We start from the raw sequence: 18,315 nt of genomic DNA, 5'->3' as shown, positions 1-18,315 counted from the left end.
CTGCCAGGAAAAAAGTCAGTTCTATATATACTTTAAAAACAGCAGAATTTCCCTTTCCAGATGAGCAATTTTTAGATTCAGCTTAAGAGATTGTAAGAACTACATCCATGTGCAGATCAATGCAGAACATCACCAACCTGTATCAGGTTTGTATTTTACTTACAGAAAAACATTTGTCACATTCTGTCACCAGATGCCTATATATATATATATGTATATATAGGGGAGATCATATCCCAAGTAAACAATAGATCTGATGTTTAATGGTCTGCAGTCAAGTAACACAACTTTTCTGCAGTATCTTTTGCAGATTATTTCACTCAAGTGAAAGCTTAAATAAGCAAGCTTTCCATTACAGCTTTAGCATAATTACCAAAGTTCCTTCCCCAAATTCTTCTGTTTTCAAACGTAAACTGTCCAGCTTCTCCTGCAATGAACGGTTCTCTTGTGTAAGGAAAATGATTTGTTCCTTCTGCACCTGAAGCTGATCACTTTCTCTATTACGTTCTGATTTCTCCTCAGCAAGCTGATCTCTCTCTGAGGTGATGATTTTCATTTCTTCTGTCATTTCTGAGATCTAGTAAAAAAAAATGTAAGGATACCATTTTCATCAATTCGAAACAAAATCAAAAGGCAAATTTTGTTTGATTCACTCTTCTACCATGTTCTTATCAAACCACAATAATCAAAGAAGAAAATCTTCCAAACCAAACATGTTATTCAGAAAGAGTGCAAAGCACAAAGGATTCAAAACCCAGTTAACTTCATGCTGTCTTACCCAGCACTTATCAAAAAGTTGGAATACATGTTCAAGTACTGATTATTATATTAAACGTGCACACATATGATAAATTCACATTCATTCCAAAGGCAGACCAATGTAATGAGTCAGAAAGCTGAAACAAACTGAAGATGTTATGACTGAGTATCAATAAAGAAAGTTAGACAAAAATCTTTGCCCGTGTTCATGTTTGTTTGCCAACCATAAAAATGATGCACTGAGAATTAAAAATTAAATAGTTTGTGCAAATGTTTAGCACACATCAGAATGCAAAATAGTGACTAAACACCAAGACTCCTCACCTTGCTTGTCAGGCTGTCCTTCAAAATCTCTGATTGCCTCTGAACATTTAACAAGTGTTCTTCCCTTTCTTTACAAGTCTCTACCATTTGCTGTAGCTCATCTCTCTCCTTGTTAAGTGAAGTGATCCTCTCGAGCTGCTGACACACTTGCTCATTCATTGCCCTTTCAGCTTGTTCCTTTTCTGCCAGGAGGTTGCCATACTCAGCTGAGACACGAGTCAGGTTTTCAGTGACTTCAGTGAGCTGCAAAGAACAAATCAAAACCAGTACTGGTATTTATCAACACCTTTTGAAAGGGCAAAAATAATTTGGTACTTTTCAGAAAAAACAACCAGTAATATTCTAAGTTCCTAAATTTTCTTGACCCAGCAATGAGGTTTGGATGGAAGAGTGTTATTGGACCATCATTCAAAAGCACTGTCTATACATATGAGCCGTTATAAAAGGATTATTTTAAAGGAAGACATCCCCAGTGGTTTACTGCTCTAATAGGTAAAACCCCAAAAGACCGAATGTTGCTTAAAAGCCCATCAAGCGTCAGTGCTTCTGTCTCAGTGGTAGGCAAAAGTAAACGTGGAAATACATGCAAGACATTCTAAATCCATAAAGATGCCTTAATTGCTGTATCCACAGCGGATAGGAGACATTACTGAGAGTTAAAAATGAAGCCTACAATCTACATTACCTTCAGACATGAGAACAAAAAGCATGGAACAAATTTATAATAGTGTAATAAACTAAAGAATAAGCTAAGCTGTCCTAAAGTTGCTCAAGGATCTTCAGAACTACACAGCTAATTTACATTACTGGACTGTAAAAAATTTAAGACTGGGAAAATGGAGAGAGGTCAAAGTGCATTGTTGATTCCAAATAATATTCAGGCATTCAGCACCAAGACGTGTTGAGTTGTAAATAATGGGATTCTTTATTACATCTACTGGAGCCCTACAAACTGAAGTTTGCAGAAGACATGGGCTGCCAAGCTCAACAGAACTTCTGGTTTTCTTGACAAAACTCCTTCTGACCTTCTGCTGCAGTTCATCGCTTTTTTCCTTCAATGCCTCTTGTGCCTTCAAGAGCTGATTTTCTTTCTCTGAAATACTTCCTTTCAGCTCCACAATTGTCTCCTGATGATGTCCAAGAGATTCGCGAGTCCATCTCAACTCCTCCTGCATCTCCGAGTTCTTTGGACACAATAGAAATACATTAATACCTGAACAACACGTCCAAAATCTAACACAGAAATCTCCTAAAGCCGTTCTACAGGAAGAGGACCACTTTTATTACCTTGCTAATTGTCTCCTGTAGAGTTTCTCTTAGCTGGTCTCTCTCATGCTGGAGATTTTCCAGTTGCATTTTAAAATCATCCTCATCATCTCTTTCTGTCTGACTGCTGACTTCCTGGGAGTCACGTGGTTTTGGAACTGCCTCTATTTTTCCCATTTTCTCAAATTCTCCTTGATATTCGCTGGCCTTTGCTTCCTCCATTTCATGCAATTTCCTTTGTGCCTGACTCAGTTCTTCTCTCAGAAGAGATAACTCTTGCTCCATAGATTGTCCTTGAACCTGTGGTATCTATTTTGTAAGAGGTGCAAATAAACAGATTCAGAACGTAGCTTTAGGAAAAGCATATCTGACACCTTTGACAGGTTGATTATGTACAACAGACAGCAACACTGCTATAAAATCACACACACAAAAGTGTAATCAGCACATCCAATTACAAGAAGTGTTTGTTGCAATATCTCCTTCAGTGCCTGGAAAAAAGTCAATTCTACCTTTACTTTAAAAGAGCTGAACCAGCCTTTTCAGATGAGCATTTTTTAGTTTCATCTGCTTAATTATAGAACATTTCTGTGCCCATCATTACCATCCTGTATCAACATAATATTCTATTTATAGTCATTCTTCTACTAGATGTCCATATAAATATAGATATATTTATATAAACAATATGGGTAGCCTATATCTGAAGTAAACCATAATAAACTCTGAGTTTAATGAGGTGCAGTCAAGTACCATAACCCTTTTTCTGCAGGGTTTTTTGCAGTTATTTCACTCAAGTGGAAGTTTACATAAGAAAGATTCCCATTACAGCTTTAGCATAATTACCCAAGTTCCTTCCCCACACTCCTCTTTTTTCAAAAGTAAACTGTCCAGCTTCTCCTGCAATGAATGGTTCTCTTGTGTAAGGAGAATGATTTGTTCCTTTTGCACTTGAAGCTGATCACTTTCTCTACAGCTATTATGTTCTGATTTCTCCTCAGCAAGCTGATCTCTCTCTGAGATGATGATTTTCATTTCTTCTGTCATTTCTGAGATCTAGTAAAAAAAATATGCCAAGACAGCAGTTTCATCAATTCAATACAAAATTAAATGCCAAAGTTTTGTTTGATTTGCTCTCCTACAGTATTTATAACAGCCTTTTGCAGTACATTGGGAACTAATCTGCCATTGACAATCATGTGTTACACTTCTCACTGGAACTGTTATAAATAATGATTTTTAAAATATTTTAAATATAAATCAGCCTCATTTCTACACTTATGTAACCTTCATCTCCTCTTCCATTTCCCATCCAATGGCACCACTCAAATCCACAACCATGGGACACACAAGTTAAACAAAAGTTTATTAGGCTGTACATTGCACCTTGAAGCTCCAGGTGGTAAAGACTTGGATTAGGCAGTACTGTTTCCTTGCCCACTTGCTACCAAGAACCTAGCAAGTTTTTAGGGACATGCAGGAGACTACAAGCAGATTAACTGGGCTTGTTTTAATTATTGTAGAAAGTTTTACCTGTATTTGGAGTTCTTTAATGGTTTTCCCTAGTGCCTCTTCAACACTCAGAATCTGAGATTCTTTTTCAGAAATACTTTTTTCCAACGTCTTGATAGTGTTCTGGGATTCCTTCAGAGAATTTTGTGTATTTCTCAGCTCTTCCTGTGCCATGATGTTCTTCAGAATACAAGAGAAAAAATCCAGAAAGAAAATACATGTATTTTGTAATATTAGAAAGCATGCCTTGATTAACAACCACCACGCAAACTCCCACTCCTATATGCTCCTAAATATTATAACATTGTTTATAAGTCTCTCCTAACAGGTATGATCTATTTCTAAAAAGGCAAAATTCCTACCATTGAAACGGTGTCCTTTACATCCTCTCTGAGTTGCTCTGTCTCAGCTTGGAGAGACTCCCATTTTTGCTTCAGGTCATCTCTTTCCTGGGTTAGAGATTTTATTTCTTCCTGACATTCTGTAAGCTGCTGTAGGAATGCCTGGATCTCCAGATCTTTGGCCTCCAATCTCATTTCACTAATCCTTTCTTCCTCTTTTAATTGCTCCATTTCGTTTAACTTCTGCTGAGTCCGAGTAAGATTTTCTCTTAGCTCAAGAAGTTGGTTTTGCTCTGCTGTTTTTTCTTCCAGTTCTTTCATTTTGCTAGAGAGCTTTAGGTTGCAAACGAAAAGGAGAGACACTTTCATTGTAATGCAAAACTCCATTGCATGTACATGTTCTCACAGCTCTTCTATGAGCCAAGAAAGGATGAAAGATGCTAGCTAGCAAATTCATAATTTCTGTTTAAGTCCCTGCTTATACTCTTGCCCACAATAAATAAATATTTGTTTATGGAACTTTCCTGTGATGGCTCTTTGGCAGCGAAAGTCTTACTAAAACATACACATGAAACTGTAGCATAGCTTAGGAATTATCAAAACCATAGCTGGAATGTGACAGCCAGAATAGTGCCCAAAGCTTTATCAAAAATATGTATGTTTAACTTCCTTTTCTTTTTAATGTTTTTATATTTATTTTTCCATTCTAATGGCCAAATTCTGTGGTGATTCTCTCTGGTTTGAACAAACTTCTGTTCTATAATATCTCCAGTTCCCAAGGAGGAAACTTTGTTTCTATGACTTTATATAAAGTAGGTGAGAGCAGCATTGATAGAAAAAACTGGCATAATAAAGATATTACTTAAGAATGGGAAAAGAGGAATTAAAAGGTCAATTACAGAAGAATCTGGGGCAACATATATTTCCATATATTTTTTGCCTATAAAAGGAGACCATTGAGCTGACTAATCCTTCAATATACTCCTGGCACAGAATAAGTAATACCCAATCATACCAGAAGAAGTCAGTGATATGGTAATTTATACCTTTAAGAGTATTTCTCCAAAACCTTTTTTTAGCGTTATGAATTAACTCCCCAAGTCTCATATGTGGAAAAGAGCAAGATGACACTGACCTCTAATTTTACTTCATCCAAAATTGTTTTAGACTCTTGTGCTTCTTTAGATAGGCATTCTATTTGGAGCTTCATTTGTTCATTGGTTTCTGATGCAGCTATGTATTTTTTTTCTATTTCTTCATGGAGCTGTTTAAGTGCTACATATTCCTCATCAGACTTCACATATTTCAGTTGCGCATCTGTGAGACTGTCTTTTGATTTTTCAATTTCTTCAGACATATGTTTAAGTCTCATTTCATTATCAGCTGCTTCAGAAAGCAACTTTTCATTTTCCAGTTTTAATAAGTGTAACTCCTCACATTTTTCAAGAATCTGCCAACAAAAAAACAATATTAATATATAGTGGTTTCCAAATCAGTATTTGTCAGAACTACACAATTAAAAAAGGTACACGTGAAGATATAGGAAATAAAGTACAGGCAAACATACACTGGGTTTTGTCCTGTTGGGAGGCAACTGTCTAGCAAGGCATCTTGAAAGGAGAAAGAAGACAGTCAAACCCCTTCCCAAGTCCTGAAATCTCTCTTCTACGCCTTTAGATATTCTTCAATACTTCCTATATCCCATGTTTGAGCCAAGACTGGACTCCTAAACTGCATATTTACATATATCAATACTTTCTTCATGATACTGATGCCTTGGCTTGGCTACCTAGGACAGAGGCTAAACAGAGTTAGAGAATAAAGCAGGTATTTATTAAAGGCCTTCAAAGGATACACCTTGGGCAGTGCTAAAGCCTGGCAGAGGCTACACCCAAGATGGACAACAGTCACAAGTGTTCTCAGAGAGTTGTAAGTTTGGTCTGCTTGCATATCAGAGGTTAATTTTCCAATTATAGCTTCAGGTAATGAAGTCACATTCCCCTGGTTTGCTTATCCTCACTATCTGATTTTTGTTTATACTTTTCAGGACCTGAGGCAAATGGTGTGACCTTGGTTCTCAGGCCCAGAACGATTGTTTAGTCTGACCAAAATGTGAAGAATGCTAACTAGCATTTTATCTGAGTTCAGAATTATACACTAATGCAGTACAGAATCTGAAAAATATAAAAGCTAAAAACTTAAGGCATCAATACAGAGATTAAATTGTTAGCACCTAATTACATTTTGTTGATTAGTGGAAGTAGACTCTTGCAGGGTTTGGAACTTTTTGCAACACATTAATGAGTTTGTAGGTTACTTGCCCTGAATAATTTTCACTGCACATACTTAGTAGCAAATGATTCTTGGAACAAAGAAAGCTAGAAAGTGTTTGCAAACAAACCTTTTAAAACATTTACAGCATACTTAGTCTATAAACCCCTTACCTGCCAGGAAATAAAAGAGCTTGCTAACAAGCTTTCCAGAATTTGCAAAGTAAATCTCTCACATCTCAAGCAGAATTTCTACTAAGAGATCTTGACATTTTCTCTTTGCTCAGTTAGACAAAGTCAGTTTTAGAATCATGTTCAGGATCAAACACCATTATAGCTATACATTCAGTTGTCAGTGGTGACCATAGCAAATAGACATGCAAATGTTGGACTAGAAAAATCATGATTAATTATAGCAATCTGTGACTAAACATATCAAACTAATCAAACTTATTCCTATATACAAATATTAAATATCTGAGAAGCAACAATTTAACAAACTTAATGGTAAAATCTCATATTGACTCGTGATAACTTTTGGCTTTAAAACTTCATATCCAATAGATCTCCATTAGTACATTACCAGTAAAGTACAATACAAAACAAATAAAAAATGTTAGAATTTTTACCTCTTTCTTTTGCATCTCAACAGTATTTGATAGCGATTGAGATTCTGATAGCTCATTCACTTGTTTTTGTAGAAGAACATTCTCTTTCAAAGCATTTTCTAGTTCTCCTTTTAAGTCAGCTGACTTTTTTTCCAGTTCCACAAGAGAAAGCAAATCTAGAAAATTTAGTTCAGAGAAGAGAGAGCAAGAGAAAAAAAAAAAAATGTCTTAAATTAGGCAGAAGATTCATAATGCATTCTGGATGTCATATAGTTATAATTCCAGAAAAGTACATTTTACTGTTGCCAACAATTAAAAGACTAAGCTCCTGGTCTGAAATCTGTCAGCACTTGTTAGGTTGATACTTAGTTTATTTTAGATTCTCTCAAACAATCTTCATTAACTTGACTGTGCAAAATACAAAGTATTCTGTAAGCTCCAATGTTCCAGAATGTTCAAGAAAGTGCTCAAGTAGTTACTCCATGCCAGCAATACCAGATAGCCTGGTTGCTTTATACTGACAAAATCTCCATGTATTGAGAAAGACAAGAGCCAAATCCTTGCCTATCTTCCACCATTACAGGGAAAAGGAAGGAGAGAGGGAGCAGGGAAAAGGCATCACCTGGAACAGTACCTTTTGGAACTTTACCCTCCATCAGTGAAGTTAGTCTTGTGTTTTCTTGAAATAAAGACTGGAGCTCTCTCTGCAAGTCAGCTTGCATTTTTCGGTAACTGGCTTTTCCCGCTTCTATTTGCCTCTGGTATAATTGAACATCCTTTTGCATTTGGTTGTGGTTATTTAAGAGTTCATTCTTCAGGAAAACAATACAACATGCAAGTCACACACAGAATAAAAGTCTATGTACTTGACATTTAAATAATGCATCTGGTACATTTTTGTTGTCGCTCTGACCAGCTTTGATAAATATGGCAGAATAAGCCACAACTTAACAACTGCATTCCTGTCAGAATCCTCTAATAAAACATGCCTTAGAGGTCAGGGCCATAACTGCTGCTACTATTTTATCCTTACTCTTTCAAAGCTCAAATTAAGCTCTATCCCAGTTCTGAGTCCACATCTCTTATTCTCCTTTGTTCTCTGGTAAAATTAGGTCTGAAGTCTTATGTTCTGATAACACCCTCAAGACTGCTTCTTTGCTCTGTCTCCTGGTAAACCTAAAACTAACCACCTACTCCTATGGAAAAAGCCTTTACTCTCCTTTAATCTCTTTCCTGAAGACCCATTTTCCAAAAATTGCATAATAAAAGTATTACTTCTAGTATTTGGAGAAAACTAATGATGAGTGCTCCACCACACTGATGGCCGCCTTCACTAGTCTGGAAGCAGACAGGCCCTTAACAGCATTTGGTACAGCTATAAATGCAGTTCAACAAGTACTTGCCATCTTCTCCTTCAACTCCAAATTTTCACTTCTGAGAAAAGCAGATTGCTTTTTGGCATCCAAGGCTATGGCTTCACTGTCTAAGAGGGATTTATTCAGCTGCTGGATTTCTTCAGTTAGTTTATCAGAATCTCCCTGAAAAAGACAACACACAAAGAAGCAAAAAACTACAGAGCCATAATAAAGCAAATGTGTTCATTTTAATGTGGTTAAAATGAAAATGCAGGCTAAGAAAACTCAGTAAGTTTACTTTAAGAGGAAGAGTAGCAGGTTACTTGAGAGATGGGCTAAACAGCAGCATTTCTCGTAGCTTGGCTTCCCCAGACTGCTCTATGATATGTAGTAATCAGCATTTTAAGCTTTGTAAAACAAAATTTCCCAAGATCTGTAGGGAAGCAGATGTTTGTCGTACAAAGGCTAAACCTAATTTAATCCAAGTCAGAAAAAACAAAGCAGTCTCTCAGCCCAACAGAAGACTCAAGTTTACCACTGAAAAAGATGTCTCCTTTTTTTCCACTGCTGCTTTTTGTAATTCCTCCACACGATTCTGTAATATTTTTATTTTGTTCTCTTTCTCTTTTAGCTGTTCCAGTTTGGAATTTATTTCTGCCTAAAAGTTGGAGAAAAAAAAAAGGGGAAAGAATATTCTAGTGCTCAGTTTGGTTTTTCAGATCAGATCAACAAAAAAACCAACACAGAAAGCATTCACAGTTTTTAGATATATCCTCCTCATAGCTGGCAAGATTAACCCAAGCACAATAATGTCCAGCTTGTCCTTAGCAGATATAGTATTTCAAGCTAAACAAACCAAGCATATTTCATACAAGTCTTACTACCTGGAAATTCATGGAGAGGCTCACCTCAAGTTCCTCATTGTACACTTCAGCATTTGAAACTAGATTCTTTAAGTTGGTAATTTCATGCATTAGTTGAATCTGTGGAGCAAATTAAAGCAAAATTGCAGAGGATGTTAGAAAGCACCCACGCCAGTAGCTTTAGTTGCCAACACCATGAAAACAAGCCAGGCCTATCTTCTGCTTTATTTTTTATTAGTATATACTCACACATCTACTTAAACAGCTACAAAGCAAGATGCTACATACTCTTTCAAAATGGATACATGAGATGCAAAGCTCTGTTTCAGCTTCCCAGTAATTAGAAAGGGTTCAAGTACAATTTAATCTACAATAGTTTGACAAGCAAGAGCAATATGATCAAAGCAATTAATGCAGAAAATGTACAGATAAAACACTTCAAATTCTAGTCATGCTAAGCAGGTTTTTATGACACAGCGCGGATTTTTTTTATTTAATCTATTCATTAACAGGAATGAGAAGGTGCCAAAATGGAAGTAAAACAAGCCATGAACACATTTAGTGCCATTCTGTGAGAGAAGTCACAAGTAGAAGATCAGATAGCTTTTTCAATTTCTCTCTTTTGGTCTTTTGTTAGAAAAGTTTTACAATAAGCACTCATCTACAAGTACTTATGCATAGCCACAAGCAAAGGTGAGAAAATGCATTCTGCAAATTTAGGATCAGTGAAAAAGCTTTAAAACAAGCACTCTCCTGTGATATTCCTATGTAGGTTACCTGTACAAACTGATACATTTCATCTAATGTATTCGGTGAAGTATGTGACCTTCCAGTATTGTTATAATTAATCTACTACATGAGTATCAATAAATGCTTACATTTTATGGACTGTCTTCAGATATCTGAAGACAAATTATTAAAAAACAATTCTTGCAGTGTAAACTACTTTAGACATTACATCTGTTATTAAATATCCAAAAACTTTGCAGGGAAAACTATAACTTAGGATTCATTAAACTTTAGCTAAGGAAGATAGCACATTCAGTCTAACATACAAAGGGTCTTCTAAAAAGAATCTTAAATACAAGGTAATATTTTATGGAGCCATTTTCTTTAAGATCCAGAAATCATTGTATGGAACACAATGCAAATAAGCAGTGACATTGTTAAATTGTAACCTGAAACAAAAATGTTAAAGGATATAACAAGCTTCAACATTAGCATCATGATCAGAAGATATTACACAGACTAATGTGCACAAGTAATGTCCAGCAAAGGTACCAGGAAAGAAATGGAATAATACATCCATGTCTCAATACCTCAAGTTACTGTTTTAGATTGGGGTAATTTTTTTGCCATAACTTATTTCACAGCCTAGACTTTAGGCAGGTAGAACCTAATACAAGTGGTAAGGATTTTGGACAGAATGAGAGCATAAACATTTGGACAAATAAGGAACAACATCAACACACAAAGAGGTGAAGAGAACTGAAAGTCAACATTTCCTATATTTTAAGTTATCCAGTAGATAACTTTACATTTTTGTGACTTCCGGCACAAAGTACAATGTTTTGATTTTATTATTACTATTATTTTAGAATAATTTCATTACTAAGTTAAATAATATGCTAAAAGTTAATGCTCATGTAGTCCATGGATTACCAAAATGAGCTATCTTGGAATGTAAGACATTTTGCACAAGAACTATGGGAAATATGGTTTAGCAACCACACTTTAACTTCAAAGCAGTTCTAAAATGTATTTAAGCAGCAAAACAACTGCCTCATTGAAGTCTAGAGTGAAATTCAAATCACACATTTATAAAAATAACATAGATACATATTCACATAAATACATGCTTAACCAGGCTTCATTATGAAACTCTCCAAAAATTTGTCTCAATTCTACCCTCCAAGTAAATCCAGTTTAAATCCTGGGTTCACTCATTCTGTTGCCGAATGTAGCTTACAACACCATCTGTTTATGAATCAACATTCAAAGCCAGGTACACTGAATAAACTCTAGAAATTCTCTATTTGAGCATACAGAATTCAATCTCTCTATTTCAATGCACCTTACCTCATGATCTTTTTGTGTTTGCTTTTCCAGTGCTTCAAATTCATCTATTTCTGTTTTTTCCTTCAGTCTCTCTTTCATTTCATTTATTTCTGATTTCAACTGCTCATTTTCCAGCACTAGGTTATTGAAGTTAGCTTGCAGGACATTGACCTCATTTACAGCGATATCCTAAAGAAGCAGCACAAGAAATTTCAGAAGCTGTTGCTGCAATGTCAGCCTTATTGCTAGAAAATTCAGAACAGATCTACCTTTTCTAGTGCTAATGCTTCACAGAGTTGCACAGATTCTTCAAAGTCTTTCTGGGTCTAGAAAAAGAAACACTCTCAGTTAGCATATCTGTAAGATCAAACGAGTTGAGTATTATCTTCCTTGTTGCTTCTCTTTTCACAGCTAGTCCCATTTAAAGACTAAAGTTGACTGGATCATTTGCTACAAACTCATAGAAGCACAGAACCATACCAGAGCTTCACAGAGATGTCCAAGAGACATTCTAACTGGGTTCAATAATTCTGCAGACACTGAATACTGGTGTTCTACAGAACAGTAACTGATCTTACTGAGAAGCATGTTATGTATGCACAGTATCAGAAAGTCAAAACAGATTATGATGTTACCCAATTCATGTTAGGACCAGCAATCCATTCTGCTTCTGAAATTTGATCAGGAACCATCAGGCAAGGGCTGTCGTACTCAGAATTCTCTAAGGTAGCTGAAAGAAAGATGTATTAACAAAAGTACCAGTAGATTTTAAACTGAGCATCAAGAATTTTCTCATCATTTTACCACATTGGAAACAATCACTCAATGGCAAAACCACAGCACACTGAGTAAGACTTCTAATTCTCATGATTTTCTGTTATGAAAGGGAACACCACTGAAGTCCAGTACCTATACTTACGTTGGACCATCTTATCACAAGTTAGTGTCTAAACCAAATGCAGAATATATACTTAACTACAGACTAGGAAAAGTCTGAGAGTCAAGGAGAGAATCACTCAACAGTAATCTGCAAGATTTATAAGGCAAAAAAGCACCCCAGACTCATACAGGAAAAAAGAAAAAAGAAAAAAAAAGCCCAGAACAACCCACTTACAAGCAAATACATTTGACAGGAGAGATAAGGATGCAAGATGTAATTCAGCAACAGTATTGCTAAACTGTCCTCTTGTCTTCAGTTCAATTTTATTTTTCAATTTTCAGTTCACTCCTCTTTGGAATCCTTGAATTTCTGTCTCAATCTGATCTTTGAGTAATGACTTCCTATTCTTGTTGAGGATTTGGGGATTTTACACACACACACCCCTCTCCATTTTTGGAGAGAGAACATGGGTTGAAATGGATAGTCTGTGTTAAAGAACACCTTCCCAAAACACTAGGGGATGTGGGTAGGCCACATGGCAAGTGTTTGTAGACCCTGCCATTTACCTCACAGCTCTCCCCTCTGGTTTTAAGAAATTAAAAGCTCAGTATCAGTACAGGATGGTAGAAGCACTTTTCACTGAAAAGCATGTACAAGAGCACTTGGAGTCTTGTTAATTTGTACTATCAAAGGATCAACTTATTTCCTTTGGGAAATGTAATGCAATGTTTGCAAAGCTGTTTATCAGGAATTTCAGAGAAAATTAAATAGACCATAGAATGGTTTGGGTTGGAAATGACCTCGAAGACCATCTAGTTACTTACAATCCTCCACATCTGGTACTGCTGGCAGAGACAACTTCATTTTTTTTGTTTCAGTCGGCATTGCATTTTCAAAGTCTTCAAAAAAGCTCACGTTTGCCTGGTTTATTTTACCAGGAGCCCAAGTAACTCTTCTTCTTCTCTTGGCCTTTAAATAGAAAGATTTACAGAAAAAAAAAAAAAGTGATAAAACCAAACCACTAGGTAGAGTAAATGCTGCCACAGGCTAGTTCTGCACCAGTACCTGTATCAGCAGTTAACTAGACAGTATTTTGCAGTTTCCTCAAAATTAGCTGGAAAGCAAAATGTCCCTGCAGTCTGCTCACCACAAGGCAACATTGAATTGAGAGTCAGAAGTTAATTTAAAAGTTAGCCCTTTAAAAATATGAAGAAAAAAAAAGTGAAAATAGCCCATCATACTCTTCACTATCAATATAAACCTCTGTATTTAATGTTACCTTTTGCAAAGTATTTCAGAGTTATCAGGTAAGATCTAGAACAGGTGCTTACTTTAACATTCTGTTTTGAGGCAAAAGAAGCAGAAGTGACCAGCATCTCAGTTAAGTTTCGTATTCTGTCCTCCTGTACTTTTTGAAGGGAATTTTTTTCTTCCAACAGCTGAGCCAATTGGTCCTTTTCCATTGCATGAATCTGAGTTTTTGAAGACACCTTCCATAAAGAGAATATTAATCAAACTGACATTTTAAGAGCAGGAATCACTCCTTCACAAACAGAAGATACACAATTACTGATACTTAAAAACAACAACACACATATACTCTTTAAAGTCTGGAAGAGAAATCTTTAATCCTTAATAATGAAACTGACAGTTTCGTCTACAATTTTACTGCAGACTTAGTATTTAAAAGTGGTCAAAATTCCCAGAAACAATACAGCCTCAGATTTTTCTAGGTACAATAAAACACATTCTTTCATATGAATCACTACCTGCTATCACAGAAGATAGGAAACATACTCCCAAGTTCATTATTATTAAAAATAAGAAATAATTTTTCTAAAAGTTCTCTCTAAGGCTACTCATAATTTGAAATAAAAATACACATTCTTTGATTTAATGTGAGTTTTAGAGAAGGAAAGACATCAGAGACTACATTGTTTGGTGAGAAGTTACTATTGTTCATTTTCTAAATACAAGTTCCACCTACACATGACCTAAGTTTTGCCAGTGATATTCATGCAGTTGCAACATCCTGCAACTCAAACTGAAGTTAGACATCAGTAAGGGAGGAAATATGAAGTTGGGATCTTTAACAGACATTCAATCACTTCTTAGATATCAATAAATTATATGAACTGTTTCTTTTGATCAGTTAAAGTATGTATAAGGCATCACAAATTTCTGTTTCTTAATTGTTAACCTACTGATTAGGTGTAACCAAGTAACAATTCTGTCAGTTGATTTCATTCAGCCTTACCTTGCACACAGAGATGTTGACTATCATTAGTTGTTCTAGACTATTCATCACCTATTCAGTTTCTATTCTCTCAATAAAAATGGCAGATATCACTTTCAAGAGTTTACCTACCCCTCCAAATTTAACTGCTTTTGGTTTAAAACACGTAGTCTCCAAATAGCTATCAGTACTAAGGATTGATTTATTTGAGTTTATTACATACTTCCTCCAGCTGCTTCTTCAAATCCAAAATTTCTTTGCGGTATCTCTTCAGGAGGGCATCATCATCAAGTACTTCATTGACTTTCGGTGTATTCTTCATTCCTTTGGCTGTATTGGCAAACTGAAAGAACAGTCTTTCATGGACAATAGTTGAAGAACAAATACCAAAAAGGACTTATTTTGTCCCATATATCCCAACAGAATTAAAGGAAGAATTTATTGGATAAAGAGCAGGATATAATAGAATACAAATATTTGCATTAGCTTATTTTTAATGTATTCTAAGCTTTGAAAAGGTTAAGTTTTCCTTGCTTGATGTCAATACCTAAAGCATGAAGGATAACATTTAAGTAAGAGTATCCCAAGTTATTTTTATTTAATAAAAAGCTCGAAAGATCGTCAAAAAAGAAAATAATCCTACCTAAAGAATATATACTGTTCATTAAAAGTTCAATTCCTGTAGTGCCTAACATCTTGTGCTAGCAAAAATTTCTCTATGTTTGGAAAAGGCAAATGTGATAAGAGTGGTTAGATCTCCTGCCTGTGAAGTGAGAGAAGTAGCTTTGTTCCGACTTCCAAAAAGCTCTAGGTAGACAACCTAGCACAAGATGATTGGGAAAAGATGCTGGGTACAAAAAAAATATTTCAAGTTCTGAGCTCACAGAGGCCCCTCAGAAGATCCAAGCAGATTACATTTTCCACCCCCAAACCTGTCCATAATGACTAGTGCTGGAGAAGAGGCAAGAAGCTTTACCTGTAGAGTGCTGAGTGTCTCATCAAAAGAAACAGGAGTAATTGTACAAATAATAACTGTTTTAGCATTTCCTCCAAGGGAGTTCTGCAGAATTCGAGTCAGCTTGCTGTCTCTGTAATTTATGAAGCTAAGAAAAAAGAGGCAACAACAAAAAGAAATTCAGATTTCTGCATAAACACAATAAATATATTTTCTAGAGGTAACAGGTTATTTGAAACAGTTACCTAGATAAGATTATAAATAAAGGCTTTTAATTTCTTAGTTTAGCAGTGCTTTATCTTATAACAGATACACAAACAGTTGCTTACCCAGAAGGGTCATCACAAAGCTTTTTGATAACTTGACCCAGAATGAACAAACTCCGATTTATATTGCAGCCTTCTTTCAGTCGAACACCTAAGTACCACATATTTTATTATTATTTTAAATTTAACACAATACTAAGATACATTTTCAACCTGTCAAGCTTTTGCGCTATGTTAGCTGCAGAGGGATTGATGTTTCAAGAGTTGAACTTTAAGTGCCACAGTGCACTATTGACCCATTAGCAGGCAGTACCCAATCCTCTGTGATAGCCAAAATGCATTTGAATAAAACAGTAATCAAAAATAAACATTTTGAACCTTTACATAGTAACCATCTAGGGCCATAAGAACTACAATTCTGCTTCCTCTTTGAATTTTGCATATGCTCACATTTACGCATGTAACAAACCAGTCTAAGATACAAGTTCTAGGTTAGTCATTCTTTGTAAGAGACTATTACTTGTGCCCCTCTCAGATCACTTTTTTCTGATCAAGGCATTTTTGTGCAGCACCATGCTGTCACTGTCAACAGATGAGCTTCCTCTGAACTAAAGGGTGAGCCATTTTTTCACTCTTCACCTTTACACACAAGTCTCTAAAAAGTTTCTTGTGATTTTGTTATTATATGTGCATTTTCAGTGAGTCATCTCCATTCTATTAGTTCAGTGCAGGACTGTTGCTGGGCCTGCAATTCTAGAAAATGCATATTACTTCTTAACTGTTTGCACTTCACAGCATTTCCCTGAGTAAATCCTGTCCTAGCAAGAGGAAAAGGCCTTATTCATAAACAATAAATAGCACAACAGCACATGAATCAAATAATCTCCTTTCTATCAGAGATTCTCATAAGGGTTAATAAACAGAAGCTGTTGTCAGTGGAGCCTCATTTAACACTCACCTTCAGATCCTGTTTGACTAGCTCTTTCACTGCCTGCCAGATCTACCAAGTTCTGTAAATTCATTAAATATTTCACAGGTTAGTTCTGAGGAAATTTACTTTAAGTCCTTGTAATTCTAAATCTCTGCTAAAAATTTCATACAAAGAAAAAAAAAAAAAAAACAAGGGGCTGTCATTACTGTCATTGTGGAGATAAGGAAAAGAAACAAAGGAAAAACCTTACTATGAACCTGGGTCAAAGACAACCAGAACAATATGGCATCCCATAATGATTTGCCTGAGCAAGTAGCCCTCACTTTAGTTGATTTTTGCTTCAGAGGAGTAAAATCCTGTACTAACACCACCAATCAGCAACAGACCAAGAGGGCCAAAACCCCTCTCCCTTCACTGCTGTTACTCGCGGTTACTCTAAAGTCAGTTGGAACCGAGATGGGGCAGAGGGAGGTGGGGCAGGAAGAGTAGATACTGTAAGTTATGGTAAGCACAAAAAAAAAAGTATTAGTTTGTTGAGATGCTGCATGAGCAGTGTTTACATTCAGACCCCAGAGCTTTTTCACATGAAGCCAGAACAGAAAGCTCTTTCCACAACGCATGTGATTAACTTAATGCTATTTCCAATTCTGAGTAAGAGTGCTCATCAGATTTTAGTAGGCTCAGTTTCATATTGGTTCCATTCCTGCAGTTGTTTCAAATAATTTTCTGAGAATCGAGAAAAGGCTGTAGAAAAGGTTTCTGAAACCTTAACATTTCCCTAGAGGTGTCCAGTGGTATTCCCCCCAGTTTATGGTATTTTATATACCAGTAATCCACCAAAGAGACACTAAGTGGGGTTACTTCTGAAAAAAAAAAAAAAAATCTTTTGGCAATTTCAGATGTAGGCCATACTTCTTTTAACAACAACTAAATCTGAGGATAAGGGAAGTCTTAAGGTTATCCATTTTACAAGTTATTTCACTGGACTTGTCAGTGGTCAGAAACAATTGTAGGCAATATATATTTAACAAAATATGAGAGCACTCTGACATAGTCCCTACAAGGTCCTAACACTGCCCAATCCAGCATGAATAATTCTCATATAGAATTCCCTCTGGTGGAAACATCTTCTCTAGATAATGCCACAGGAGTCTCCCTCTATACTAAAGAAACATCTGTCAGAGATAACAACAAAGAATTCTTGTAAGGCATTATGAAGTACCATTAGTCTCTCATACAAGCAGTAACAGTAAATTCTCTAGTTAACCTGTACTCCAAGAAGGTATCAAATAGACATTTACCAAGTGGGAAACCATGACTGCTCCATCGCAGTTTGCATTCGCGGGGTCACTTCGTTCTCTGCTTTCAATGATCTAGAAATGCAATGAAGTGCAATGACGTTTTTGTTACTTTGAAAACAATAAAACCACTCCCAGTAGTGAAACAGTTTTTACCATTCTGAAGATAGTGTGAGAACGGCTGCTGTGTTCATTCATTTTGGTTTCTCCATAATGGCGATTTCCTGTCAAAAAACATTATTAGAATATTTCTGCTTATAATCTGATAAACTGGAGATAAACAGACTAAAAGCACAATTTTAAAACTTTCTGAAAAACTTCAGTTTATAAATATAAACCCAAAGGGATACCTCATAGTTCCAAATATACCTGATTAACCAACACTTTTTTAAG

At 35.9% G+C, this 18,315-nt stretch overlaps 1 protein-coding gene across 1 annotated transcript in view; it reads right to left on the bottom strand.

The window, feature by feature from the left end:
• CENPE (centromere protein E) overlaps positions 1-18,315 on the bottom strand; it is a gene marked incomplete at its 5' end in the record, with an annotated part of 36,622 nt that overhangs the window by 14,742 nt on the left and 3,565 nt on the right. Inside the window, 24 exons of the mRNA XM_083860803.1 lie at positions 374-577; positions 1,084-1,326; positions 2,109-2,267; positions 2,371-2,658; positions 3,196-3,405; positions 3,883-4,041; positions 4,224-4,535; positions 5,338-5,652; positions 7,102-7,256; positions 7,715-7,892; positions 8,484-8,618; positions 8,971-9,093; positions 9,344-9,418; positions 11,378-11,545; positions 11,626-11,682; positions 11,992-12,086; positions 13,061-13,205; positions 13,568-13,726; positions 14,696-14,815; positions 15,449-15,575; positions 15,757-15,844; positions 16,652-16,703; positions 17,926-17,997; positions 18,079-18,146. Of these exons, the coding sequence (XP_083716929.1) occupies positions 374-577; positions 1,084-1,326; positions 2,109-2,267; positions 2,371-2,658; positions 3,196-3,405; positions 3,883-4,041; positions 4,224-4,535; positions 5,338-5,652; positions 7,102-7,256; positions 7,715-7,892; positions 8,484-8,618; positions 8,971-9,093; positions 9,344-9,418; positions 11,378-11,545; positions 11,626-11,682; positions 11,992-12,086; positions 13,061-13,205; positions 13,568-13,726; positions 14,696-14,815; positions 15,449-15,575; positions 15,757-15,844; positions 16,652-16,703; positions 17,926-17,997; positions 18,079-18,146 (3,707 nt within the window). The remainder of the gene's footprint in view (positions 1-373; positions 578-1,083; positions 1,327-2,108; positions 2,268-2,370; positions 2,659-3,195; positions 3,406-3,882; positions 4,042-4,223; positions 4,536-5,337; positions 5,653-7,101; positions 7,257-7,714; positions 7,893-8,483; positions 8,619-8,970; positions 9,094-9,343; positions 9,419-11,377; positions 11,546-11,625; positions 11,683-11,991; positions 12,087-13,060; positions 13,206-13,567; positions 13,727-14,695; positions 14,816-15,448; positions 15,576-15,756; positions 15,845-16,651; positions 16,704-17,925; positions 17,998-18,078; positions 18,147-18,315) is intronic.

This window comes from Zosterops lateralis (genome assembly GCF_965231275.1).
Source record: "Zosterops lateralis genome assembly, chromosome: 5".
Taxonomy (NCBI): Eukaryota; Metazoa; Chordata; class Aves; order Passeriformes; family Zosteropidae; genus Zosterops; species Zosterops lateralis.
This window is presented reverse-complemented; position numbering and strand designations above follow the sequence as displayed.